Here is a 27,494-nt window from a genome sequence, read left to right as displayed (position 1 = left end):
GCAAGTGGCAGGTGGCTAGGAGTATGCCATTCACTGAAGGCCCTGCCGGGTAGCCCTGCAGGTGAGCGAGACAAGTTTCAGGACAAAGTGAAACTCAAACCCAGGAGCAACTATCAGGCACAGCTAAAAGGCTGCAATGACAATTCCTTTGTTCTGTAAGTGGGGATGTCAGGTTCAGAGATGTGAGACATAGCCAGATTACAAAACAAAAATGAATGGAGTCCAATCACCTGACTCAAGTGTACACACCCTTCTGTTACATCAGGGGACTTAATATTCTTACTTCTCTTCCTGGGGAGAGGCACTGCAGTTGGAGCCGAGGGTCTCCTGCATGCTAGGTAAATGCTATAGCCTCAACCCCCACATCTTTCACTAGATCAAAGTCAATTATTCGAACACATTTTAAAAAAAATGAAACAAAACCAAGTTTTTCCATGATGAAGATAAAAAGGAAGAAACACATATCCCATACCTAGACCTGTGCACAGTCAGGTTCACAGGATTTACATACACTGCTCATGCACAGGACACAGATAATATTGAGGCAACCACATAATAGCAGAGGATTTTTAAAAATTCAAGCTTTATTACTTTTTTGGGGCACTGTAGTCAACAACTGAAATGCTTAGGCCATTTAAGAGAACCAATGAATACCCACCACACAAGGCCTTCTGCTTGCAGAATAGATAGACCTTGGCTCTGCCTGTGCAGTGCAGAGTCCATCTATTCCTAATGCCGACTCCTATCTGAGACAGTCAGCTCCTCCTGATGACCAATGCATTCGCTGGTGATGATTCGATTTCACCTAACCCCATAAGGTGTATCTTAGCCCATCTTCATTTCTGTCAGAAAAACAACAAAAAGGTACCTAATCTAGTACAGCATCCCCAGACATTCAGGGACCAAATTCCAGGTCAAGACGACAGGGAGTACTCTATGTTGCATGTTCCTAGTCCTGATCCACATACCTGCTACCCTGATGCACTCTGGGGTTCAATCCATGCCTATATCATACATGTCCTGTGAATATACAAGGAGTTTACAAGCCATCAAGTATAAAGCATATTTACCTCACACCCCCTGCATAGAAGAGAATTGGCCTCATCACCACATGATACTATAAAGGGAATCTTGAGAGACTTATTCTTTCTAATATGTGTATGAAAAGGGATGGGGCAGAGTGGAAGTGAAAAAGGTTGGCTCACTCCAGGTCAGAGGGAAACAGATAAAGTATCACCAACTTTCTGAAACATACTCGACACAAAGGATGCAGCCAAGTGCTCAGTGCCTCGTCTGACCTCCTCTTATAACTTGTGAAAATGAGATAGGCCAGTTCTGCTGTTCTGTGCATGACACCTATAGCAACTACCAGATCTGACAAGAGACTGACAAAAGGCTGTGAAAGATGAACGTCTTAGTCACATGGTACAAATATATATAAAAACACACTAAGGAAGTTCTAAATCTAACATGATTTCTTCCAAACTCCGTGTCTTAGTTGCTTTATTGTAGCCCCTCCTGCAACATGATGTGATGACTGATGATGGAGGGACATCAGGAGCGCCAGAAGGAGGAAGTCAGGAAGCCTTTGGGGACAGGAATATCCCTGCGTTGCAGACATTTCTAGACATGAAAGATGAAGAAAACAGATTAAGTTTCTGACAAAATTGCCTCTAGCATTTAACAATGGGAAGACACTGAGGGACAAGGTACAGATCCGATAAAGAACAGTCCAAGAGTTGCCCAACTGTTTCCCCACAGCATGACCTTATTGGCTACCAGCACTACTCTTTTATTTATTTATTTATTTTTGGTTTTTCGAGACAGGGTTTCTCTGTGGCTTTGGAGCCTGTCCTGGAACTCACTTTGTAGACCAGGCTGGCCTCGAACTCACAGAGATCTGCCTGTCTCTGCCTCCCGAGTGCTGGGATTGAAGATGTGTGCCACCACTATCTGGCTCACCATCATTATTTTATGGGCTCCTAGAAGCTGGTGGCCAGTGGACTACCTTGGCAGACCTACTATAGAGTTCTGTATGATCTGTAAAAATCAACCTTTTAAAATGTCTCGGTATTTGGAAATAAAGGAAGACTCCAACTGAACAAGCAGTATGATCTCACGGACAAAGCAGACACACTCAATAGTTCCCTACACCTGAGTCTGACAGAAGAACCTTGGCTGACAAGCAAAAAAAGTGTTCGAGTGATTTGTTACATATACCTTACGGTCAACTAATCTTTTAGGACAGCTGCCTGATAGGCAGTGTGGAGAACGGTATGTGGGGTTGAAAAGACATACTTTGGTCTAAAATGCAAGGGGAATTATGAACAAAAAGCATAGTGGGGGCAAACAGAAGAGATAGCTATGAGGTCTGGAAGCCTAAGACTGAGGGACACGAGTATGTCTAAGGCTATAGTTTAAGGCATGTTGGAATAGAACATCTTACCTCCAAGAACTGCTTCAGGCGTATGAATGAACCCATCTGTCCTGAGCTTGTGATGGCTTCAATTCTGGAGAGAGAGGGGGAGAGAGAGATTGAATCCCACCATGCTTTGGTCAGGTGAGGACTAGATCCACTGACTCTTCTAAAGAATGCTGACTGTTCCAGGAAATGGTAGCACACATCTTGAATCCCAGCACTTGGTAGGCAGAGGCAGACAGACCTCTGTGAATTCGAGGCCAGCCTGGTCTACAGAGTGGGTTCTAGGACAGCCAAGGCTACAAAAAGAAACCCTGCCTCAAAAACAAGCAAGCAAAACAAAACAAAAAATGCTGGCTGGTCTTCCAGATAGTCTTTGCTATTCTTCCAAAGGGACAAAGGAGAGGACATGATTCTCTGTTCTGAGGTCTTTTTGATCAGGTAGGATGAGTCTTCCCCGTACTTGAAATCCCAATGAATTTAGAAGAGGACTTTAAGGTGAATAGATGAAAACCACACCACAGTCAGGCAATCTGGTAGGCAGATCAGTTTCTCCAACTGACTTAATGAGGGACTCAGCTCCATGGTTCAATTCATGACTACTTGTAATCACGATTCCAGATTATATGGGGAAGTTTACAAATTACATTTAAACACAATAGAGTCAAGTATGGTCATGTACAGTAATCTTTAGCACACAGGAGGCAGAAGCAACAAGAGTACAGTGTCACCTTTGGCTATATAGTATGTACCAAGTTCAGCCTGGACTAGAGAGTGAAGACCCTCTCTTAAAAAACAAAACAAAAGCAGGCTGAAAAGATGGCTCAATTGGTAAAGCACATATTGCATAAGCATGAAGAGTAGGTGAGTTCCATCCCCAGAACACATATAGAAGCCAGAGGTGGGGGCATGTACAGTGGTACATGAGCTTGGGACAGCAACAAAAGAATCCCTGGGGTGGCCAGCATTGGTGGCACACGCCTTTAATCCCAGCAGAGGCAGAGGCAGAGGCAGGCCAATCTCTGAGTTCAAGGCCAGCTTGGTCTATAGAGCTATTACCAGGACAGGCTCGAAAACTACAGAGAAACTCTTTGAAAAACCAAAAAGAGTACCTACTGGTTTTGCAGAGGACCTGAGTTCAATTCCCAGCACCCATGAAGGGCAGCTCATAACTGCCTGTAATTCCAACACCTCCGACCTCTCAGGGCACATGCATATATTGTGTATTTGTGTTTGTGTGTGTTTAAGAACATTTGTAAGTGTACAAACACACAGTTTGGAACTAGGTCTGTAGACCAGGGTTAGCCTTGAACTGTTTGCCTGCCTCTGCCTACTGAGTGCTGGGATTAAAGACGTGAGCCATGACTGGCCAGAAGCATTATCTTTAAACAGATTCCTGTCTGCATCATGGGGATCAAGCCCAGGCCCTTGCTCATGTTGGACACATGCCCAACCACTTAACCTAGATCATTTTTCACTTCAGTCAAAAATACCACACACTAGATAGGAAAGCTGGCTTAGCAGGGGTTAAAGTTCCTGCCACCAAGTCTGAGTTACCTGAATTTGATCCCAGGAATCCACAAGGTGAAAGAAAAATCCAGTTCCCACACACTATCCTGACTTTCATTGTACACTGTGGCATGCACAAGTTCCACTTCCAGCCCCACCAATCAACAAAACAAAACAAAAACAAATATAACTATAAAATAAACCATGCACAAGATACACAGCCAAACATTAGGCAGAAAGCCTGCATAGGTTGGAGGTCTTTACTGGGTCCCTTCCCTCAGAGCTCAGTAAACCCCAAAGAAGAGGGTGGTAGAATTGTGGGAGCCAGTGAAGACAGCAGGAGAGCACAGCCGGCACAAACAACTAAGCAGGGCTCACAGGCTTAGAATGACTGAATTGGCAATTGTGCAGCCTGCATAAGTCTGCAATAGGTAGGTCCTCTGCATATATATGTTATGGTTGTTTACATGGGTTTTGGGGAGACTCCTGACAGTGAGACTAGGGGTGTCTGACTCTTTTGCTTGCTCTTGGGATCCCTTTCCACATACTGGGTTGCCTCAAACAGCCGTGATGTGAGTGAGGGTCTGTGCCTGGTCTTCTCGTACCTTGTTGTGATGTGTTTGGTTGATGTCCCTGGGAGGCCTGTTCTTTTCTGGGAAGAAGCAGGGGTTGGGGGAGTGGGTTTAGGCGAGGGGGCTATGGGGGATGTGAGAGGAGTGGAGGGAGGGAAGCTGCAGTCGGAGTATATTGTATGAGAGAAGAAAAAATAAAAAAGAAGGCTGAGGCCAGGCAGTGGTGGCGCACGCCTTTAATTCCAGCACTGGGGAGGCAGAGGCAGGCGGATCTCTGTGAGTTCAAGACCAGCCTGGTCTACAAAAGCTAGTTCCAGGACAGCCTCCAAAGCCACAGGGAAACCCTGTCTCGATAAACAAAAAACAAAAAACAAAAAAAAAAAAAAAAAAAAAAAAAAAAAGAAGGCTGAGACAGGATTGGTAGGAGTTCTGGGACAGTCTGGGCTACAGAGACTCAACAAAAGAACAAGAGAAAACAAAAAAATAAAAACTCATCCCAGATACCACCCCACCCACAAACACACAATGTACTAGCAATTAGGAACTCATGGTGCATGGCTTCCAAATGTTACCTACTAACTCCCCAGTAGTCTGCTCAACAAGCCAATACCTGGGGAAGTAGTCTTCTTTGATGAGAAGTATCATCTTCCAGAACTGGACCTGGTACTGCTTCATGAGGGCATTCCCACACACCTAGAGGGAAAGTAAAAACTGTGAGAGCAGCTAGGTGGTGTTGGAGGAGAAGGTGGCAGCATACTATTTTAATCCCAGCACTCAGGAGGCAGAGGTAGGCAGAACTCAGTGAGTTTGAGGCCACCCTGGTGTATAAAGAGAGTCCCAGGACAGCCAAGGCTACACAGAGAAACCCTGTCTCAAAAAAAACAAAACAAAAAAACCTGTGAGAGCAGAGAACAAAAATTAACTCATGAGAGAAGCACAATCACTCCTTTGCCTACCACTCCTATCAAACATCTCAGTCACGGCATCACTTAGCTAACTAGGGAGGCATCACTTAGCTAACTAGGGAATAGGTGGAAAACAGCTTAGCCATAGCATCACTTCGCTAGCTACGGACTAGGCAGGAAAGACCCACCTTTCTATGCGGGTGATGTAGTTCATTTGTGGACATTGTCTAGGAAGCACAAGACCCAAAGTCCCTTCATAACATTAAAGAAAAATCCAACTTTCTTCTAATTTAAGTCAAGTATCAAGGCTTAACAAATATTTCATGGTATCCCTCTTAGTCTAGTAAGAATACAGAACACTGCTTGCCTCAAAGACGCAGGCTCAATGTTGACATGACTTCAGGAGTCATATGCTAACTAAGAACTGAATTACAGGCCTAAGGGCCTCAGATTTGTCAGGACATGAACTCTCAGTATTCATTCATTTGAGGCAAGACTTCACTGGGTATCTCAGACTGGTCTCAAACTTGTGATCCTCCTGTTTAGCCTCCCTTGTGTTGGGATTATAGTCAAAGGAGTACCATGCCCAGTTCCCTGAAGCTTATTTAAGATGTGGTTCCTTCAGCTGGGTGTGGTGGTGAATGCTTTTATCATATTACTGAGGAGGCAAAGACAAGTGGATCTCTGAAGTATAGGGCAGCCTGAAGTATAGTAAATTCCAGGCCCGAAAGTCAGAGTGGTGATTTCTTAAGGGCAGGGATATATGATTTCCAGGGAGGGAGATACCTGACCCAAGCTTGCATTTTTCTTCCTAGAAAGTAGGAATGAGAACAGTAAGATACTGATCCCTCCACACTGGGTAACCAAACTGAGACTGGGTGATAGCCCAGGATAGCTGCATCCTCACCAATGCACAGAGAAGCAAGGAAAGAGGGCTTACAAAGCAAGAATGTTTATGGAAGACTAGATCCAGGGAGACTGTTTCCATTGTCTCAGGAGACTCACCTGCTCAGTCTACCATGGTTCCACTATTCAATTCTATATCCCTAAAATGAAGTCTGCTTTCTACTTAGGTTAGGATATACATGATTGTAGAGGGCAGAAAGTGCTTGTACACACAAATCAGTAAAGAAGAAGCCAGGGCCGGGTGTCAGTGGCGCAAGCCAGGTGAGGGTGGTGCAGCCCTCGGGAGGCAGAAGCAGGTCGATCTCTGTGAGTTCGAGGCCAGCCTGGTCTCCAGAGCGAGTGCCAGAATAGGCTCCAAAGCTACAGAGAAACCCTGTCTCGAAGAAGAAGAAGAAAAAAAAAAAAACCTCCAAAAAGAAGAAGCAGCAGCAGCAGCCGCCAGGAAAGTTAAACTCACAGCATCCTTCAAAGGAAAGATATTTTTAACCCGTCCTCCTCCTGGCATTCTGAGAATGGATGCAGTCAACAACCTGGTGATCCTTTGCTGTTTGATGAGCCAAGCTCAGCCTGTATCTTTACAGAATTTAGGTTTAACTTATCCCAGGCTCTTTCCTCTTAAACCTTGAGCATTACTTAACACCGTAAAACTCATCCTTGTGACAGATGTCACGTGTATTTTACAACAGTCTAAAGGACTTCTATGTTCTCTTAGGGCCAGGCCAACCCTGACTCCTACGGGCACTGTGTTTACCTCAGTCATTCTCCTAGACCCTTATCTTGAGCATTGTTTTCTGAGTATCAAGAACCCATTTTAGGGAATGCAGCCATATGTACTTTGTAAAGAACATCAATATAAGCATGTCTTAAGCTTTGTTGTACTCACAGGACTGAGTTACTATCTGAAAACTTTTTTCCAAAATTGTGCTGCGCTTATATATGGCAAAAATCTATGAGCTCATGTCAGACTCCAAGAAGTCCTGGCTCAGCACTGGGCTGAACTGAGTCTCATTCTGCTCTCACCTAATCTGTTTCCCTTGCCAGCTATAAAGCCTTTAGGGACTCTGAGACATTATAAAGAGAAGACAATGGTCCATCCTAGCCTAAGTGAAAGATAAGTCAAGGACACTGAGAGAAAGAGTAGAAGTTAGAAAGAGCTGGGTGACAGCAGCCTAGCCCTGTCCACTTCTGGCTGCCTCCCCATTCATTTTACCCCTGTCCTGAAAGCTGCCTCAGTCACTGGCTTTCTCTCATCTGATAACCGAATTACCTCCAAAAAGTCAAACAGCAGGGTGGCTGTCACATCTGACAGAGGCTCCATGTTTAAGATCTGTGCCAACCAGCGCCAGCCATGATTTAAGCCATGGGGATGAGCCTGAAAGGAAAGCAGCTGTGTCATGACTTCACCTCATTTTATTCACAGCATAAACTCTCAATGGAATCACTCAGCCACTAATCATGAACCCCAAGATCACCTGGCCCATGCATACATGACAGAACAGAAGAACTAAAGTTAATCTTTTATTTTTTTTTAAATTTAAATTAGAAACAATCTTGTTTTACATATCAATCCAAGTTCCCTCTCCCTCCCTTCCTCCCCTTTGCCCCACCGACCCCCTATCCAATCCCCTTTCTGCTCCCCAGGGAGGATGATGCCTTTCATGGAAGATCTTCAAAGTCTAGTTGATCATTTGTTTTTTAAAAAATATTATGATCCATGTGCAGGCTCCCACAAATTCTTTTTTTTTTTTTTAAGATTTTATTATTTATTATATATACAACATTCTGCTTCCACTATATCTGCACACCAGAAGAGGGCACGAGATCTCATAATGGATGGTTGTGAGCCACCATGTGGTTGCTGGGAATTGAATTTAGGACCTCTGGAATAGCAGCCGGTGCTCTTAACCTCTGAGCCATCTCTCCAGCCCCCTCCCACAATTCTTTATAGGATTCCTTTGATATATAAGCATCAGCTTCATGTTCAGGGAGGTTTGTTTATTTTTCAGATGGGTTTGTCACCCAGAGTGGGGTGTTGGTGGCACACGCCTGAGGCAGAGGCAGGCGGATCTCTGTGCGTTCGAGGCCAGCTTGGTCTACAGAGTGAGTGCCAGGACAGGCTCCAAAGCTACACAGAGAAACCCTGTCTCAAAAAAACAAAAAACAAAAACAAAGAACTTTGTCACCCAGGCTTACTTCAAACTCGTGGCTATCCTCCCTGGCCCACTCTCCCAAGATGGGAGTAAAGGGGTAATCATCTTACAAGTCTGTTGTTTATTTTGGTTTGGAAGGATTGTTTTTTGTTGTTTTTGTTTTGAGATAGGGTCTTTTTTTTTTTTTTTTTTTTTTTTTTTTTGGTTTTTGAGACAGGGTTTCTCTGTGGCTTTGGAGGCTGTCCTGGAACTAGCTCTTGTAGACCAGGCTGGCCTGGAACTCACAGAGATCCACCTGCCTCTGCCTCCCGAGTCCTGGGATTAAAGGCGTGCACCACCAACGCCCGGCAAGACAGGGTCTTAATAGCATTGGGTGGCCTGGAAAATTTTTGTAGACCAAGCTGACATTGAACTAACTGTCCATGCCTTCTAATGCTGTATTAAAGGTGTGTCACTATGCCTCCCCACATACACCTGACTTTTTGTCTGATTGTGGTATTGTAGTGACAGGGTCTCATGTGTAGCCAAGAGTGATCTGGAACTTGCAATCCTTCTGCCACAGCTTCTTGGTGTTGGGATTACAGACAGTAATGCCACAGCTGGATGAAACTTTTATAAATGTCATGACTTATGAACTCTGTTCTAAGATTAGTTCTTTATGGCCTCAGCTGAAGGAGCAACTGAACTTTCTTGTTGATTCAAAAAGTGTTGATTCAAAAAAGCTGCCTAAGAATCAATACCCGCTTCTCTAAAATACACCCAGGAAGCTACCACACTCTTTACCCATCATTCCACAGCACAGCCTCTATGATGGACAGAGCCCATAAAGACCAGGTTACAGGCTTGGTCACCAGCCTGTGGCATTACTGTAAAGTGTGGGACCTTTAAGAAGTTTAGCCCAGTTGGAAACTTAGGTCATTGGGGATGGACCCCCACCCCAAAAGTTTTTTGCATCTTTCAGTAACAAACTGCCATAGCAGCTCTGCCCATGCATCTTCCATAATGCTTTGCCTCACCATAGCTCCAAAGGCTGTTCTACCTACCTCTTGCCGGTTTCCATATGGCCACTGGAGCTGGATAATGGCAGCATACAAACGGATCATCCCAGACATTCGTTTTAGAAAGTTGTCCTGTTGCTCCACCTTAGAATCTGTCACTTGGTAGCCAAGCATCCTATGTGTGAAGGCAAGATTCAGAATGACAAGGCCAAAATAAAGGTGAAAAAGAGGAAGAGGTTTCTTTTTATGACTTAAGGAACTAATAGTTGCACTTTGTATTATTATTATTATGTACTATTATTATTACTATATCTGTACAAAGCACAGGTATCCCTGATCAAATTTCTATTTACAAAGAAAGCTCATCAGTGAACTCACAAACAAGGAAACTGCTTTGATGCTGGCTAATTTTGACAATTTGACACAAGCAAGAGTCGTCAGAAAAGAGGGAACCTCAGCTGAAAAAACACCTCTATAAAACAGCTGTAAGGGAAATCTGCTGGACATTTTCTTAGTGAGTGATTGATGAGGAAGGGCCCAGTCCATTGTGGGTGGTGCCACCCATGGGCTAGTGGTCCTGGGTACTGTGAGAAAGCAGGCTGAGTAAGCCAAGGGGAGCATACCAGTAAGCAGCATCCCTCCATGGCCTCTGCATGAGCTTCTGCTTCCAGGTTACTGTCCTGCCTGAGTTCCTGCTCCACCTACTTTCTTTTCTTTTTTTAAAGATTTAGTTATTTATTATGTATACAGTGTTCTGTCTACATGTATGCCAGGAGAGGGCACCAGATCACATTATGAATGGTTTGAGCCACCATGTGATTGGATACAGAAGTGGGAGTGAAATAAACCCTTTCCTCTCCAAGTCTCTTTTAGTTATGGTATTTCATCACAGCAATAGTAACGCTAACTAAGATAGCTTCTCAATGAGAACTAAATGACTTACCCTTTTTGCAAAGCCATAAGATGAATAAATTCTAAGACTCAGAATTCTAGATGCAGTATTCTATACAGTAAGAGATGGTGATTATCAATTACCACCCACCCCCCAAATCTACAAATCCCAAGGTTCCAGTTTGTGGGAAAGACATTACTTTTTCCCCTTTTTTTGTGAGACAGGATTCTTGCTATGTAGCCCAGGCTAACCTGAAACCCACTTGCCTTAGCCTCCCAAATCCTGGGATTACAGATATGCAATACCAATCAAGGCTCAAGACATTTTGTTTCTGACAGGACATTTAAAGTACAGAGAAAGAACTGTGAGAAAGACTGAAAACAAATTCAGATTCTTATTCTATTCTACTCTCTCTAGAATGAGAGTAGAGTGAAAGAGAAAACAAAATCTCACCGTTGATAGTCCTCTAAGGCCATCCCTTCCTTAAAAGCTGGGTAGAAAGGAACAGAGTAGGGACACTTCTTGTGGAGATGAGCAAGGATGAGGTCTCCCACTTTAGGGTGGAGCTCCCAGATACCAGATGCCACCACTGCAATGGGGAATGCTGCTTCATGGTGAGAGGCCACTTCCTCCTCCCCTTGTTTCTAGGACACAAAGATGAGCACAGTTTCAAATTAGTATCACAGCAAGGTTCAACACTGCCCACTAGCTTCTTCGGCCCATAACCCTGACAATAAGGCTTCTCACCACAAATTTCTCTGCTAGTTTGTACTGGACAAAGTCCAGCCCCTGTGGGTTAAGAGTAACAGACACAGAACGCCCGCCAGATTGAACAGGTTTCCCGGAGAGTAGGCTATGGATCTTTTCAAAGACCTCCTTCAGTTTTGAACCTGGATAGGAAAGAAAAAGCAACAAAAAGATAAAACAGCAGTTAGACATGGTTGTGCACACTTATACTAACTTCAGCACTTGGGAAGTGGGGAGGAAGAGCAGAAAGATCAGAATTCATGCTTGTGTTGAGTATGGCCATGTAATGAATTTGAGATCAGTCCAGTCCACATGAGACCATCTCAACAATATACAACTTCATGTCAATCTCTTTTTGTTGGCTTTCCAGACATGGTTTTTCTGTGTAACCTCCTAACTGTCCTGGAACTCACAAGTTTGTTACAGGAATGGAAAGCTAACACCCACATTTCCTACCATGTATGTAGAAGAAAGAACACATAGCCAGGCAGTGGTGGTCCACACCTTTAATACCAGCACTTGGAAGGCAAGTGGATCTCCATGTTTAAAGCCAGCCTGGTCTGAGTTCCAAGACAGCCAGAGCTACACAGAGCCAATGAGCTGTCAATTCCTTCAAGTGGCTGTTTCTGCAACATTGCCTACTGCCTTTGACCTGATGCTTGAACCAAAGACAGGTAAACTATGAGATGACGATGGAGATTGTCAGGAAAGATGGGAAAGGTAACTACAGTTTCTCCTTCAAGAGACCTAGCTCCATTCTTGCCAGTGGGCTCTGTAAAATATTATTGTGAAACATTGTTACAATAAAAATTGTTTTTCCCTGTGCTTAAACAGATTTGAATATGCCTTCATTACTCCAGTACCTACAATCAAAGGTTTAATTAACCAGCATCTCCAGCTGAAAAATACTTTATGAAGTTTCTAATCAATTCAGAAGTGATACTAATGACTCAAAAATGTCACCTAAGCCAGAGATGCAGGAGGAAACCAAAATGAATTAAGACAGCAAAGAGCCAGGCAGTGGTGACACACATATTCAACCCCAGCACTCGGGAGGCAGAGGCAGAAGGATCCCTGTGAGTTCAAGGCCAGCTTGGTCTACAGAGCAAGTCTCAGGACAGCCAGGGCTATACAAACACCCTGTCTCAAAAACAAAACAACAACAACAACAAAAAAACCCCAAAAAAGAATAAAATAAAAGATAGTACATGCTGGGTGTTGGTGGTGCACGCCTTTAATCCCAGCACTTGTGAGGCAGAGGCAGGTGGATCTCTGTGAGTTTGAGACCAGCCAGGTCTACAAGAGCTAGTTCCAGGACAGCCTCCAAAGCCACGGAGAAACCCTGTCTCGGGAAAAAAAAAAAAAAAAGGATTTGGATGTTAAATGTTTCCAGTTCTATATACACATTTCCTCAGTACATTCCTGCTAAGTCAAAGTCATACTCTACTACTATTACAAACATCTTCCAATGGCCCCACAGGCTGAATCTCACAACCCCATGCCTGATGTGGCTACCATACCCACTAGCCCACATCTACTTATAAATCTTCCCCAATTCTAACTCTTCATGATTTTTGTCCACCTTTAGTGGCAAGAATGGAGTTCTTTTTTTTTCCTCTGCTCACTCAACCTTCCTAAGTGCTAATTCCAGTGCTGGGTCTCACTAGACTAACAGCAGAATGGGAACCAACATGCAGATTGCTACAAGTTTCTGGCAGGAGGAAAAGAGCCACAGAGAAGATAAACTAGTTAGGCGGGAGTTGAGGCACATCTAGGCAGAGAAGTGCCTAATGTAGCTGCCTCTGAAGCTTGGAAGAAAGGAATGAACCAGGACAGAGTGAAGAGTCACTAGTATAAAAGTCATGTTTGATACCATGGGATTACAAAGGATAAATAGAACTGGGTGACTGCAGGCCCCTAAGAAACACTACAGTCAGGGTAGGGTAGGGTAGGGTAAGAAGGGTGGATAGAACCTGAGAAGCAGTGCTGCCACACAAGCCAGGGAGCTGTTTCACAGAGAAGCTTGTAGTCCAAAGGCCAAATGGAAACACTGGCTAGATTAGAAACTCAGTAGAAGGCAGCAGAGCAAGGGAATCGATGCTGGATCTGAGCAACTCAAGCACATTTAAAGACTGAAGGAAAGAAGTTACAAAAAGAACCCATTTTTGGAAGCAGGGAGAATGGCCAGAAGCAGTGAATGAAGTCTTGCAGGTGACAGAAAGGATGGGAGCAAAGATAGACTTTTAGAAGAGTTGACTAGGGCAAGGCCACCTCAGCCTCTAAAACAGACTAAGAAGTGAATACAGCATCTGAGGAGTTCAGGCTACTTCTGTTTTCCTGCTGCAGCTGAAGCAAGACTGTAGTGACTGAGGGTAAGGAATGAAAATAAACAGGAAAGAGTCGTTAATCCCCTCTGCTATCACTGTTAAAGGAAACCACACTTTAAACTCCTCAATATGTTATATGTTTGTTTATTATGCTCTGACCTGTTCTATAAAGAACTGAAGGCAACAGAGGGTGTTAAGTAAGTTTGGTCAAATGACCTTGAGGGCACAATCTACATCATCCCTGTGGTGGGTTTTTTGTTTGTTTTTCTGAGACAGGGTTTCTCTGTATTGCTTTGGAGCTTCTCCTGGCACTCGCTCTGGAGACCAGGTTGGCCTCGACCTCAGAGATCCGCCTGCCTCTGCCTCCTGAGTGCTGGGATTAAAGGCATGCGCCACCAACACCCGGCTAATAAAATCTTAAAAAAAAAAAAACAAAAACAAAAAACAACACGCATGAGACAAGGGTTCACTCGCACATAGACTCATCTACTCACATAATACAGATACCTGCACAGACACAGAAGTAAAACCCTTAAAACAACATGCATGAGACAAGGGTTGTGGCACATGTCTTAAATCAAGAACACCCATCAGCTAAGATGGATTCATGGACAGCCTGGGATACACAGTCTGAGCTAGCCCACTAACTCAATAAAACAAACAAATTAGAATCAGTAGCTCAGTGGTGTTCAACCCCCAACACCATAAAAAAAATAAAAAGATCGAATCTCCATGAGTTCAAGGCAAGCCTGGTCTACAGGCTAGTTCCAGGACAGCCAAGGCTACATAAAGAAATCATGTCTCAAAAAACTAAAACAAACAAATACAAATAAATAAATGAGCCTACCTAGCTCCCCCACCTCCCAGCTTCTCAATAAAATCATTTGAACCCCTCCAAAGAGAGACAATAAATATTTATTTTTTTCTTTCTATGCTACTGAGTATTGCCTTAGGCCTAGTACAGGCCTGAGTGTTCTACTAGTTGCATCCCCAGTGTCTCCGGACTTTCTCCTTTTGAGATAAGTTCTTAGTGCATTACACTTCATACAGGTTGTTCTTGAATTTATGATCCTCTGGCCTTCCCTCAACCAGCTGGGATTACAGACCTGCACTACTGGACTCATCACATCAATCTTCTGTTTGAAGAGAAAAAAAATGTGTGCAACCAACACAAATTTGAACTGTGCGTGTGTGTGTGTGTGTGTGTGTGTGTGTGTGTGTGTGTGTGTGTGTTAGTAGAGATTGGTCCCAGGCCCTTGCTCATACTTGGCAAGTACTCTGCCACTAAGCCACATCCCAAGCCCTGAAAACACACTTTGTATAACAACCTCAAAGCAATCAGTTTGCAAAAATGAAACGAAGTGAACCATTGACCCACCTGCAATGGTGGAGATCTGGCTCACTGGGATGGTGGCTGCCTTCTGCAAGTCCATCTTTATCTTTTTAGCCTGCCAAAAGAGAATGGTGACATGACAGATGGTTTTAAGTAGCTGAGCCCATGCCTTTAGGATGAAGGAACATGACATAAGTACATTCTTTTAGAATGTCAGGCTGTGGGGCTCAGGCTGTGGGGCATACCACAAGAATTGTTGCCATCCAACTCTCCCCTACCTGACTGTCCTTGCTGCTGGTCAGGCCCTCAAAGGCCAACACACATTTGGCAGAAGCATCCTGAAGTTGCTGATACCACTGCATGGTACTATCTTGTACCTTCACCTGCAGGTCTGAGAATAAGACAGGCCTTAATGGCAGTGAGCTTACTTAACATGCCACATAAGCTTTGACTATTCTATGCACCGCACTATGCATTGGCTGTTTTAGTGGTCACAATCAACTATGAAGTAGAGACTTCTACTATTTCCATTTAATGAGTAAAGACACAGACACAAAAAGGTTGTTTGCTAAGGTCAAACTGATATACAAGTAGAAACAGATTCCACTGTCTGGCTAAACACATTGCTATGTGATCCTCAAACATATTAAACAAGGTTCTCTGTACATAATACTTAATATAAACCAGATCTCATTACAGATGGTTGTGGGTTGCCATGTGGTTGCCATGACTGAAACTCAGGTGGTGCTCTTAACCTCTGAGCCATCTCTCCAGCTACAAGCAATTCTTTTAAAATAAAATACGTAGCAGTAGCAATATTTGGAATAACATACCCATTAGACATAAACAGCCTTTTAATGTCCCTGTGGAAAGTGCTAGAATCTGAAATTGGTTCCAGATCAACTAAAACACATTATGTAAAAATTCTGATGAACTGGGCCATTCTGTAGTGTAACACATTCTCCCTCTGTCTCTCTCAGTCTGTGTCTCTGTTGTCTCTGTCTCTGTCTCTCACACATATGTTTGTTTTGCCTTAAATATCCTGACACTTAAACAGTTGAAGGACTGCATTCACACTTACCTTCATTCTGTGTCACTGCTGGGCCTGGACTGTGCACTGGGGGCTGGGTGGGAGCCCCTGAACCTTGCTGCACCTGTGATTCTTGCATCTTGGCCCGGGCCTCCTCTTCATCCTGCTTCTTCTTGACTTCATAGGCTCTGGTGATTTCCTGCTCCAAATTTGAGAGGAGGTCCCGCATTTCCTGCAGGGTTTTCTCAGCCTCAGCTTGGTTCTCTGCTGTGGGATAACCACTCTGTCAAAGTGAGAGACAATATTTAACATTCATTTCCTAGGTACCATTGTGGGGCTAACTCACACCACACAATACATTGCTGAAGTAAAACTGTTGGACCAAGGTATATACATGATCAAATATTGATACCTACTCTTTTTCTGTTCTCTTAAAGATTTACTATCATAGAGCTGCGAGTGGTGACTCATGTCTGTGATCTTAGCACCTGAGAGATAGAGGCAGGAAGATTGCTACAACTCTGAGACAAGCCAGGGCTACACAGTGAGACTGCGTCAAAAAAAAAAAAAAAAAAAAAAAAAAATTGCCATTGAGATAGTTCAGTAGGTAAAGGTACTTGCTTAGCAACTCTGACAGAATTTAATACCTGGAACCTCCACAACAATAAGAGAGAACTGACCCCACACAATTGTCCTCTGACTTCCACACATGTGTGCGGGCACACACGCACACAACTACAACAAAAGGTTTATCCTAATCACATCCATAGCAACCAACAATGGAGCAACCTTTTTTCTTTTTTCTTTCTTTTTTTTGGGGCGTGGTTCAAAACAGGGTTTCTCTGTGTAGTTTTGGAGCCTGTCCTAGAACTTACTCCATAAACCAAGCTGACATCGAACTCACAGAGATCCACCTGCCTCTGCCTCCCAAGTGCTGGGATTAAAGGCATGTGCCACCACCACCCAACCAGAGCAATCTTTTTAAAAAAAAGTTTGTGACAAAACCAAGTATATGGTGCATATGCCAGTAATCCTAGCACTCAAAAGGCTGATGTAGGAGGAACAATGCCTTAAGTTCGAAGCCATGTAGACTATATCGTAAGATCCTCTCACAAACAACAAAACAAAAACAAAACAAAACAAAAAACAGGCGGCTACAGAAATGGTTCAGCGGTTAAGAGCACTTGCTAATCTTGCAGATCATCTGGGTTTGGTTCCTGGCAACTTTGTCAGGTGGCTCACAACCACATAGAACTCCAGGTCCACTACTAACCTCCATGGAAACACACAAACACACACACACACACACACACACACACACACACACACACACACAGTCAAAAAGAACAAAAACAAAGGTAGGTGGTGGGAGTTACAACAATATGCTAGTTAAACATGCTGATTAGAGCTGGGTGCAGGTCTTTGATCCAGCAAAACAAGTTAAAAGGAGGCATTGAGTTTGAGGTCAGCCTGGGCTGTATTGCCTCAGTAACAAATAAAAAGCTGTAATTTGTAAAACATCTATTAGTGGTGATTCATAAGTATTCAAAATTCTATTTCATCTTTTGTTTTTGGTAAAAGATTACACTGTGTGTGTGTGTGTGCTTGTGGGCTTACAGATGTAATCATGAAAGTCAGAGAACTTTTGCAGTCGAGTGTTGGTGGCGCATGCCTTTAATCCCAGCACTCAAGAGGCAGAGGCAGAGGCAGGCAGATCTCTGTGAGTTCGAGGCCAGGCTGATCTACAGATGGAGTTCCAGGACAGCCTCCAAAGTCATAGAGAAACCCTGTCTTGAAAAAACAAAACAATACAAAACAAAAAACAGAACTCTTGCAAGTCGGCTCTCTCCTATCACCTTGTGTGAGCCAGGAACTCAGGTTCATCAGCCTAAACAGAAGGCCTCTACCTTCTGGGGATCAGCTTTTTAAAGCCACTTGTCTTGTCCTTTACTCATTTTTCCTTGTACAAGAAAAGCAGAAAGTGAAAGCAGTTTATTCTTTTGCAAAAATTTCAAGAGCATTCTTTGAATCAAGAACATTAAGTTTTAGTGTAGATGACAAATTTTTCTTGATTTGTAGTATCTTTAAATTTTATGTACTCAGATATGTCAGCACTTTCCTTTATAACTTCAGTTTTTCTTGTGCTTACTATCAACTACTTACCTTTTTTGCCATTGTACGTAATAATTAATTTGTCTCTGGCTTTATATTTAAATATAAAATATGGAATAAGACAAATGTATGAAGGTAAAATTTATTTAATCTTTTCTTTTTTTTTAAAGATTTTATTATGTATACAGTCTTTGGCCTGCATGCCAGCAGAGGGCACCAGATCTCACTCAAGGTGGTTGTAAGACCATGTGGTTGCCGGGAATTGAACTCAGGACCTATGGAAGAACGTTCAGTGCTCTTAACCGCTGAGCCATCTCTCCGGCCCCTATTTAATCTTTTTTATGTATTTATCTCTTATTGCTAGGTTTTCATTTTACATTACCAGGACCTCATATCAAGCTAGAAAAAGCTTTACCAGGGAGCTCTGTTATTAGCTCTTAACCCACTGGTCAAGCAATGACTGGTATTTCCTCCAACAGGCAGGCATTATTTTTAAATCAAAATACATTTTGACTTTAACCATCTTTGTTTGTAACCTGAAGCAGTTATTCTGAAATCCCTTACCTCCAAAGTGGTGCGAATGATTCCAGAGATGAGGCTACACAGCTGGTTGCCCCGGGTCTGGAAGGCAGCCAGGTCGACATTCAGCAGGTCCTTGTGCTGATTGGAGGCATCCAGCTGCTGGTTAAGCTGAAGGACCTCCTCTTGTAGGGTGTACAGGCTGCGCAGACGGACCTGGCCTTCCTCCTTCCGGAGCTGCTCCTGCTCTGCCTGCTTGACACGCTGCTGCTCTGCCTCCCGAAGCTTCAGGTTGAGAATCTACTGAACAGACCACTGAGTCGCTGAGTGGCGGAGCCACTCCCTTTCCACGCTGCTCAAATCTTAGGTGAGCTACATCTTTTCACAGGTGGGCTAAGAACAGGAAATAAACTCCAAGGACAATACACAGGTTAATTGCAATTTCAACTTGATTGGCTTAAAAAGAACGTAGTAAGAGTAACAAATCACACCTCTCTAGGTTTCTGAGGATGTTTTCAGAGAGGATTAACAAAGGAGGAGGGCCTGCTCAAATGTGGGTGATTCCATCTCCACAGGCTGAGCCCCGAGGAGGAGGAGAAGGAAAAAAGGGGGAAACCCAGAGAGCAGAGGCTTTCTGTGCCATCTGAAACCAGTAACTGAAAAAAATCCCCTTTCCCTTTGTCTTCTCAGGTATCAAAGAAGTAACTACTACACAGCTGCTATCCAGGAGCATGATTGTACCGAGGGTGCAGGTTAAGATATCTTTATTCAAGTAATACCGGCCAAGTACAAGCCAGAGCGTGCCGGAGGCAGCAAGCTAGGGAGGCGAGAGAGAAAGCTCCCACATCTCTGCTACACCTTAAGAACTCCCCATGCGTCATCCTTAACCTCCCCTGACCACACCCTGACAGGCATGGCTAAGCACACCTGTAGCTAGCTCTTAGGAAGCCTGGTTATAGTGTCTCCCTACACATGATTATGGACTAAGGTCTCCAGAATGGCTGTCTGTTGACAGTCTGATGAACATTCAGAGGGCTAGAGACATACCAGTACAATCATGCCAATCTCCCAGGCACTGACCTTGGCTCTGTGGCGATGCTCAGCTTTTAGCTTCTCCTGGTGCCCCAGGGCTTCTCTGGTACTGATAAATAAGGCAGAGTCAGGTGCCCCACCCATGGGATCAGTTAATGGGGACCCTAGGGGAGGGAATGAGAATGGGGGGGACAAGAGACGCGAGAGACGGAGACAAGACAGTATTCTCATCAAGTCTCGTTTATTGAATACACCAACAGGGTTTAAGTCGCCTTAGGGCGGGAAAGGACGGTAGGGTGTGTTGCTAGGCCATAAGACCCTGGTGGGAGAGTCCCTAACTGCAGAGGGAGTGAGTTACAGGAAAAGAGATCAGTTAAGGAGAAACAGAAGCTTAAGTAGAGGTTAGTCTTTAAAATAGCAGAAAGAAGACAAGATGGCTGTTATTAAGTTATCTTAATTCAAGGTTCTCCACAGTCAGGGAAGTCTCCTAAGACAAGTTTTCCCTCCCCCTTATTGTCACACATTAGGCCTCTTCTCAAGGTTGGTCACTCTTCTAGCAGTAAACTTCTTTGCCTGTTTTATTTTGATATTTAAGAGCTGACTTTCACCTTGGGATTTCTCTGAGAGGCAATCAAGCTGACCACACACATTTGCAGCAGCCACCCAGGAAGACTCACCTCTTCTCCATCACTTCCTGTAAGTCCTGGAATTCCTTATGCAGCTTCAGTTCCTTCAGCTCATCAAACCTCTTTAGTTGTTCAGATGCCATCTCTGAGAGGGCTCGTGCCTTCCTCTCCTGCTCCTCCTGCCACTGTCTCAGGCCCTCCTGAAAAGGATCAGCACCTGCTTTTGGTGTGCCATAGCCATCTGGCTCATGTGCTCCTTGACCACTACCTCAGTCCTTAGAACCTGGGAGACTCCAGAGCACGGAACCACCTATTTGCTTCTCAAGAGCTGTGTAGGATCACTTGTCCTTAGAAGGATTTTTTTTCTTTTCTTTAGACAGAATTCATGTAGCACCTGCCAGTTTCAAACTTGTTCTGTAGCTAAGGATGACCTTTAAATTCTGTCTGTCTCCCAACTTCCTAGTGCTGGGTAATATGCACATGGGCCCAGTTTTATATGCTTCCAGGGACTGACTAAGTCCATGACTTTGTGCAGGCTAACCAAGAACTCTATCAGTTGAGCTTATTTCCAGTCGTGCCTGCCCGCCTGTGTGTGGGGGTGGTGGTGGTGGCGGCAGCGGCGGGTAGTGGTATATGTATTGTGTTGTGTGTATACATTTACACAGCAAGATGTCAAGTGTCTTCCTCTATTACTCTAATTACCAGTGAACCAGATGCTCACCATTTGACTAAAAGTGGGCATGTGACTATCTCTCCCCTAATGCTGGAGCTACAGGCATATACAGCCATGACTAGCTTTCTCTTTGGGTATTAGGGATTTGAGGGCAGGTCCTCATGCTTACAGAGCAAGTGCTCTTGCCATTTTTTTTTTTTTTTTAATATTTATTTGTTTGAGCTGGAGAGATGGCTCAGTGGTTGGGAACACTGACTGCTCTTCCAGAGGACCTGGGTCAATTCCCAGCACCCACATGGCAGCCCACAGATGTCTGTAACTCTAGTTCCAGGGGACCTAACACCCTTACACAGATACACATGCAGGCAAAACACCAATGCACATAAAGTAAAACTAAATAAAAATTAAAAAAAAAAAAAAGATTTATTTGTTATGTATAGTGTTCTGCCTACATATACCCTGAAGGCCAGAAGAGGGCACCAGATCTCTTTACAGATGGTTGTGAGCCATCATGTGGTTACAGGGAATTGAACTCAGGTCCTCTGGAAAAGCAGCCAGTGCTCTGAACCTCTGAGCCATCTCTCCAGCCTCTCTCTCTCTCTCTCTCCTTTTTTTTTTTTTTTTTTTTTTTTTTTTTTGAGACAGGATTTCTCTGTGTAGCTTTGGAGCTTATCCTGGAACTAGCTCTGCAGACCAGGCTGACCTCGAACTCACAGAGATCTGCCTGTGTCTGCCTCCAGAATGCTGGGAGTAACAGCATTCGACACTACCACCACCTACTACACCCCCACACCCTCGGCCAGCCCTTTTTTTTTTTTTTTAAAAAAAAAGACTTTATTTATTATGTATACAACATTCTGCTTCCATGTATATCTGCACAGAAGAGGGCACAAGATCTCATTACGGATGGTTGTGAGCCACCATGTGGTTGCTGGGAATTGAACTCAGGACCTCTGGAAGAGCAGTCGGTGATCTTAACCTCTGAGCCATCTCTCCAGCCCCAGCCAGCCCATTTTTAATGATCTTAATTTTCTGTATTTTCAATTATAGACTCAGGCAAAACTTAATTTTACAAGATAGAAGTATTCCCTAAGTCAAATTAATTAAAATAGTGCTGTTCTTTCAGAAGCTAAAATACAACTGTCATAATATAAACATATCTGACACATCTATACCATCTGCAAATTTTGGAGTATTAAATGTAATATAGGAAAGCCTAAGTAATTTTCCTGAAGTTAGAACAGCCAGAAAATGAAACCAGATTTCACTTGAGAGTATTCACTTTTGACCTTTATATCATACTGTCTCCAAAGTGAGTTTTCAGTGGGTGTCAAATGTAGTGGGTAGCTCCCCCCAAAGGGAGGGGTGGATCTAGTGAAGGGTTTCTCTCTAGTGCCAAGTCTTCCTTGCCTTATGGTCTCACTTACCGTTCCTCTCATTCTGTGCACCAATTCGTACATTCTGATGCAGCCTTCCACTTTGATTGCTCGGGAGGACAGAAGAGCAATAGGTTCTGTGTGCTGGGACTCATATGTGCTCTGAACAGAAGATGAAAATAAATAAATGAGCTTTCAACACAGTAAACTTGTGTTGCCTTTTATAGACAAAGATCATGTCTTTCTGTTACTGTGGTTTTCTAGGTGTTTTTCCTAGATAATAATCCAAAATGAAGATTTATTTTGGCTCCCAACTCAGAAGTTTCTATACATGGCAACTGATTCACTTATTACAGAATATTACTTTAACTATGTAAAAATGTGTTACATTTGTTTAATGATGTAAAGATGTGTTGTTCTGCCTACAAAAGGCACCAGATTGGTCTAATAAAAAGCTGAACAGTCGGGCCGGGCGTTGGTGGCGCAAGCCTTTAATCCCAGCACTCGGGAGGCAGAGGCAGTGTGATTTCTATGAGTTCAAGGCCAGCCTGATCTCCAGATCGAGTGCCAGGATAGGCGCCAAAGCTACGCAGAGAAACCCTGTCTCGAAAAACAAAACAAAAAGCTGAACAGTCAATAGCTAGGAAGTAGAAGAATAGGCGGGCTGGTGGGCAGAGAGAATAGAAAGAGGAAAGAGACAGACACACACAGATAGAGAGATAGAGATAGAGAAAGAGAGAGAGAGAGAGAGAAATGAGGGAGACACCAGGGGACAGATAGACATGGAGGAAACAGGAAAAGTAGGACATACAGAATGAAAGAAAGGTAAAAAGCCCTGAGGCAAAAATGTAGATGAATGGAAATAGGTTAATACAAATTATAAGAGCTAGTGGGATGGACATAAGGCCAAGCATGCATAACTAGTAAGACGTCTCTGTGTCATGATTTTGTTGCTTGTTTCTGGGCTATGCTGAGGCAGAGAACACAACAGCAGAAGCATGTGCTAGAGAAAAGCAGCCACCTCAAGGTGGCTGGGAAGCAAAGGAAAGAGAAGGGAGGGGCCTGGGATTAGATTTAGCCAACAAGGACCTACTCCCTTCAAATTGTTGCCACCTACTACGTTCCCAACCTGATACCCTATCGGATGATGGGCCCATCAATGGATTAATCTACTGAAGATAATGAGCCAATCTCTTCCCAAAAGCCTCACCTTTCAATGTTGCTGCCTGGGGGGGTCAAAGTTAAACACAGGATCCTTTGAGGTACGCTTGAGTGCCAAACCCTAACTTGTCCAATTTAGGAACCAATAATGAAAATAATTTAGCTTAGTGTCAGAACACCATACAAGTTGTGCGAGGGGATTTCTGAGTGCTTGTGAGAAATCTCCAAGAAAACATGATCTTATGACCTCAACTTCTTCAAAGCACAAAAATTTTTCTTGGAATGTGCTTTCCTGCCTACCCCACATATAGCAGATAGGAGTGAGTTATTTCAGACATGTTTATGTCTCTACAGAAAAACACGTTTCTGCCACATGTGGCTCATCTTTGTGATTGAACACCTTACTCGGGTGAGTCTTCTTAACCTTCAGAATATAAACTGACTAATGCTCTGAATAAAGTTGACTATTACATGAGACTGACTTACTTTTACTTATTTTATTACATGACTCTGCCTTATTTTTTGGGCCCACTCTCCCAGGTTCACACTGCCAACTAGAGCAGCAAACAGATTAGAACCACTGTTTTTCATGATGTCAATTTTGTTCCTCCCTCTTCTCCCTCTCTCCATTTCTGGCCCTAGTTGATTTACATTTGATCTTTCCCAAAAGGTCAAGAAGCACAATACTTTTCTTCCTTTTTTGAGACAGAGTTCCACTATGTTGCTCTAGCTGTCCTATAATTTGTAGACCAGGCTGGCCTTGAACTCACAGAGATCCACCTGCCTCTGCCTCCCAAGTGTTTCAATTAAAGGTGTGCCCTACCACACCTGGTGTCAAACTGGTTTTCTTTAATAAATGATGTTTCTTCTTGGTTTGGGGAGATAGCTTAGTAGGTAAAGTGCAAACAGGAAGGCCTAATATTTGATCCCAAAAATCCATATAAAACTGGCTTGGTGGCAAGTACTTATAATTCCAACACTGGAGAAGAGAGACAGGAGGATTCCTGGGACTACTGGCCAGCCAGTTAATACTAATTAATGAGCTTCAGACCAATGAGAGACACTGTCTCAAAAATCAAGGTGGTCGGTTGGTGGTGGTGCATGCCTTTAATCCCAGCACTCCAGAGACAGAGGCAGGCAGATCTCTGTGAGTTGGAGACCAGCCTGGTCTACAAAGCTACACCAAAAACCCAGTCTAGAAAAACAAAACCCTGTCTTGAAAAACAAGGTGAACGCCCTGGAGAATAAATACCCAAAGCTGATCTCTGGCCTCCACACACATATGCATACATCTACACACACAAGAACATTGGGTGATATGGTAAATACTGTTCCTAGGCCGGGTGTTGGTGGCGCTCGCCTTTAATCCCAGCACTCGGGAGGCAGAGGCAGGCCGATCTCTGTGAGTTCGAGGCCAGCCTGGTTCCAGAGCAAGTGCCTGGATAGGCTCCAACGCTACACAGAGAAACCCTGTCTCGGGGAAAAAAAAAATACTGTTCCTACAAACAGCTACAATAGGAAACAATCATTTCCCCAGGGTAATGTGACTGTCATGTGACATTAAACTTCAATTTTGACATAAACACTTCAATTTTGCAGCCAACCTTGGTTCCATTTGGTGTTGAAGGTGAGGGGGGTTCCGGGGTGCTTCTGACAGGAGACTTAAGAAGGGAGGGTTGGTCCAGGCCTGAAGCAGATCCAGAGGATGGTGAATTATCAGAAGGAGAGTTCTCTTGCAGGTGGGGTGAGGTGTTGGGTAGGATGTGATCTACCACCCATCCAGAGTAAGAAGACAGTTTGGGAAGAGACGTGCATTCTTCCAACACATCCTAAGAAGAAGGTTAAGACTATTTTTATGTCCACTAATATAAGACATTAAATGCATTGCTCAATAACTGAGAGCCCAAACAAATAAGTTATACTGTAGATAAAGTAATTGCATTAACAACCAGAGATGGCTAGGCAGTGGTGGCTCACGCCTTTAATCCCAGCACTCGGATCTCTGTGAGTTCGAGACCAGCCTGGTCTACCAGAGCTAGGTCCAGGACAGCCTCCAAAGCCACATAGAAACTCTGTCGTGAAAACACCATCCCCTCAAAAAAACACAACCAGAGATGAAAGCAAAGCAGGCTTTTCTTTCTTCCACTTTTCATTTTTGATACAGGGTATCAAATTAAGGATCACCGCCTGGCGTTGGTGGTGCACGCCCAAAAAAAAAAAAAAAAAAAATTAAGGATCACCTTTAGGAAGCTCTGAGATTATAAGCCACTGTACCCAGCAATAGTGTTTCCTCTGTGGCTTTGGAGGCTGTCCTGGAACTAGCTCTTGTAGACCAGGCTGGTCTTGAACTCAGAGAGATCTGACTGCCTCGGTCTCCCGAGTGCTGGGATTAAAGGCGTGCACCACCAATGCCCGGCAGTACGTGGTTTTCTTTTCTTTTCTTTTCTTTTCTTTTCATAAGTGGATTCTTAATGAGGACCCAGAATACATTTCTTTAAAATGTTAGACTAGCCAGGCATTGGTGGCACATGCCTTTAATCCCAGCACTCGGGAGGCAGAGACAGGCGGATCTCTGTGAGTTCGAGGCCAGCCTGGTCTCCAGAGCAAGTGCCAGGATAGGCTCCAAAGCTACACAGAGAAACACTGTCTCGAAAAACCAAAAATAAATAAATAAATTGTCAGACTAAAGTCAGATGGGCTTGCACATGCCTCTAATTTTAACAATAGGGAAGCAGTGTCAGGAGTTAAAAGCAATCCTCAGCTACAAAAGACTTTCAATCACCCACTCCCAAAAGCAGCATTTCTCAGCCCACAGGTCACAACCCCTTTGGGGTCACATATCAGGTATCTTGCATATCACGTATTTATATTGAGATTCATAACAGTAGTAAAATTACAGTGTTTTTTTTTAAGATTTATGTATTATGTACAAAACTATATCTCATTACGGATGGTTGTGAGCCATCATGTGGTTGCTGGGAATTGAATTTAGGATGTCTGGAAGAGTAGCCAGCTTAGTCACCTCTCCAGCCCCAAAATTACAGTTATGAAGTAGCAACAAAATAATTTTCTGGTTGGGGGTCACAACCAACTTTACTTAGGTTCCAGGGGTTGAAGTCACATCTCCAGGCTCGTGTAGCAAGTGTCTTTACTAGCTGAGACAACTCACTGGTCCTCACTAAGGCAAGTATGAAAGCAAAGTAAAACATCAAACAAAATACAGCCCGTGAGAAAATTTCAAGTAAACTATCATGGAGTCCAAAGGTATCTTATCACTGGATATAGTTGTTCAAGCCTGTAATACAAAACTCAGGCAGTGAGCAGGCAAATGTGTATCATTAATTAGAACGGCAACCAACAAGTATTCCGGAAGAGGTTTTCAAATACTAGTTATAGGAACCACGACCCCCCTTCACAGGTCTGCTAGTAATATAAAAAGGTGGTCATCTCATTGGCAGCTAGAGTTAGGTCAAATCGACCGCTCTCCGAGAAACATGGAACTCCGTGAAGTGGTTCTCAACCTTTCTAATGCTGCGACCCTTAAATACAGCTCCTCACGTTCTGGTGACTCCAACGAATTGTTTTCGTTGCTCCCTCATCACTGTAATTTTGCTACTGTTGCAAAACGTAATGCAAATAGTCTGATTTCTGGTGGTCTTGGGTGACCCCTGTGAAAAGGTCGTTCGACTACCCAAAGGGGTCGAGACCCACAGACTGAGAGCCACTGTCCTAACAAGTGGAATATAAAGCAGAAGGACAGACTGAAAGGCCGGAGCTGCTACAAGATGCCCCACCCGGGACTGGGGTGACAGTGATGCCTTTGGGCAGAAGGCTTCCCGTGAAGTGGAGGGGACGCAGATGAACTACAGAGGCCGGAGAAAGCTGTGTGCACAGGAGTCAAAGCAATGCTGCCCATCGCCACGCCGAGTCCTCCGCGCCCGCCTCGAGGAAGAGCGCTGAACACGCGACGCCGGCCGCTGCTTACCTCGTAGTGCATCAACCACTCGCGGTGGTAGCGCAGGCGGCCTTTGCTGGAATTCCGCAGCGCACTTAGAGTCTCCCAGCAGCGACCCTCGGACGGCATGGCGGGTCACCAGCAGCGCATCAGAAAACTCTCCCAACAAAACAAACCCTCGAATCCGCCGCCGAGGAGGCGCAAGCCTCCGCTTCCGGGGCTCCCGCCCCACATCCGGCGCAACCCCGCCGG

At 44.1% G+C, this 27,494-nt stretch overlaps 1 protein-coding gene across 2 annotated transcripts; it reads right to left on the bottom strand.

Annotated features, from left to right (window-relative positions):
- Positions 1 to 561: 561 nt before the first annotated feature.
- Positions 562 to 27,494, bottom strand: Gle1 (GLE1 RNA export mediator). 2 transcript variants are annotated; one of them, XR_003486720.2, is made up of 17 exons: positions 27,273 to 27,494; positions 24,892 to 25,116; positions 22,178 to 22,288; positions 20,129 to 20,277; positions 19,500 to 19,560; positions 18,465 to 18,719; positions 15,840 to 16,071; positions 15,037 to 15,149; positions 14,804 to 14,873; positions 11,099 to 11,241; positions 10,805 to 10,995; positions 9,505 to 9,634; positions 7,579 to 7,683; positions 5,111 to 5,193; positions 2,447 to 2,510; positions 969 to 1,623; positions 562 to 842 (listed from the first exon to the last, which is right to left on the bottom strand). XR_003486720.2 is itself a non-coding variant. In XM_027423124.2 (16 exons), the coding sequence occupies exons 1-16, from the start codon at positions 27,369 to 27,371 to the stop codon at positions 1,555 to 1,557; spliced, it is 2,100 nt and encodes a 699-aa protein (XP_027278925.1). In that variant the 5' UTR covers positions 27,372 to 27,494; the 3' UTR covers positions 562 to 1,554. The 2 variants fall into 2 exon arrangements, 1 of the variants encoding a protein (XP_027278925.1); XM_027423124.2 differs by having other exon boundaries at positions 562 to 1,623.

Source organism: Cricetulus griseus, chromosome 6 (assembly GCF_003668045.3).
Source record: "Cricetulus griseus strain 17A/GY chromosome 6, alternate assembly CriGri-PICRH-1.0, whole genome shotgun sequence".
Lineage (NCBI taxonomy): Eukaryota > Metazoa > Chordata > Mammalia > Rodentia > Cricetidae > Cricetulus > Cricetulus griseus.
Note: the sequence above shows the minus strand (reverse complement) of the source record. Positions and strands in the feature narration are given on the sequence as shown.

Coding starts and splice junctions, on each gene's coding strand:
- Gle1 (XM_027423124.2), bottom strand. CDS start 27,371: ATGCCGTCCGAGGGTCGCTGCTGGGAGACTCTAAGTGCGCTGCGGAAT. Junction 22,289..24,891: donor CAACACCAAATGGAACCAAG/GTTGGCTGCAAA, acceptor TCTTCTGTTCAG/AGCACATATGAGTCCCAGCA. Junction 18,720..19,499: donor AGCATCGCCACAGAGCCAAG/GTCAGTGCCTGG, acceptor TCTGTTCAGTAG/ATTCTCAACCTGAAGCTTCG.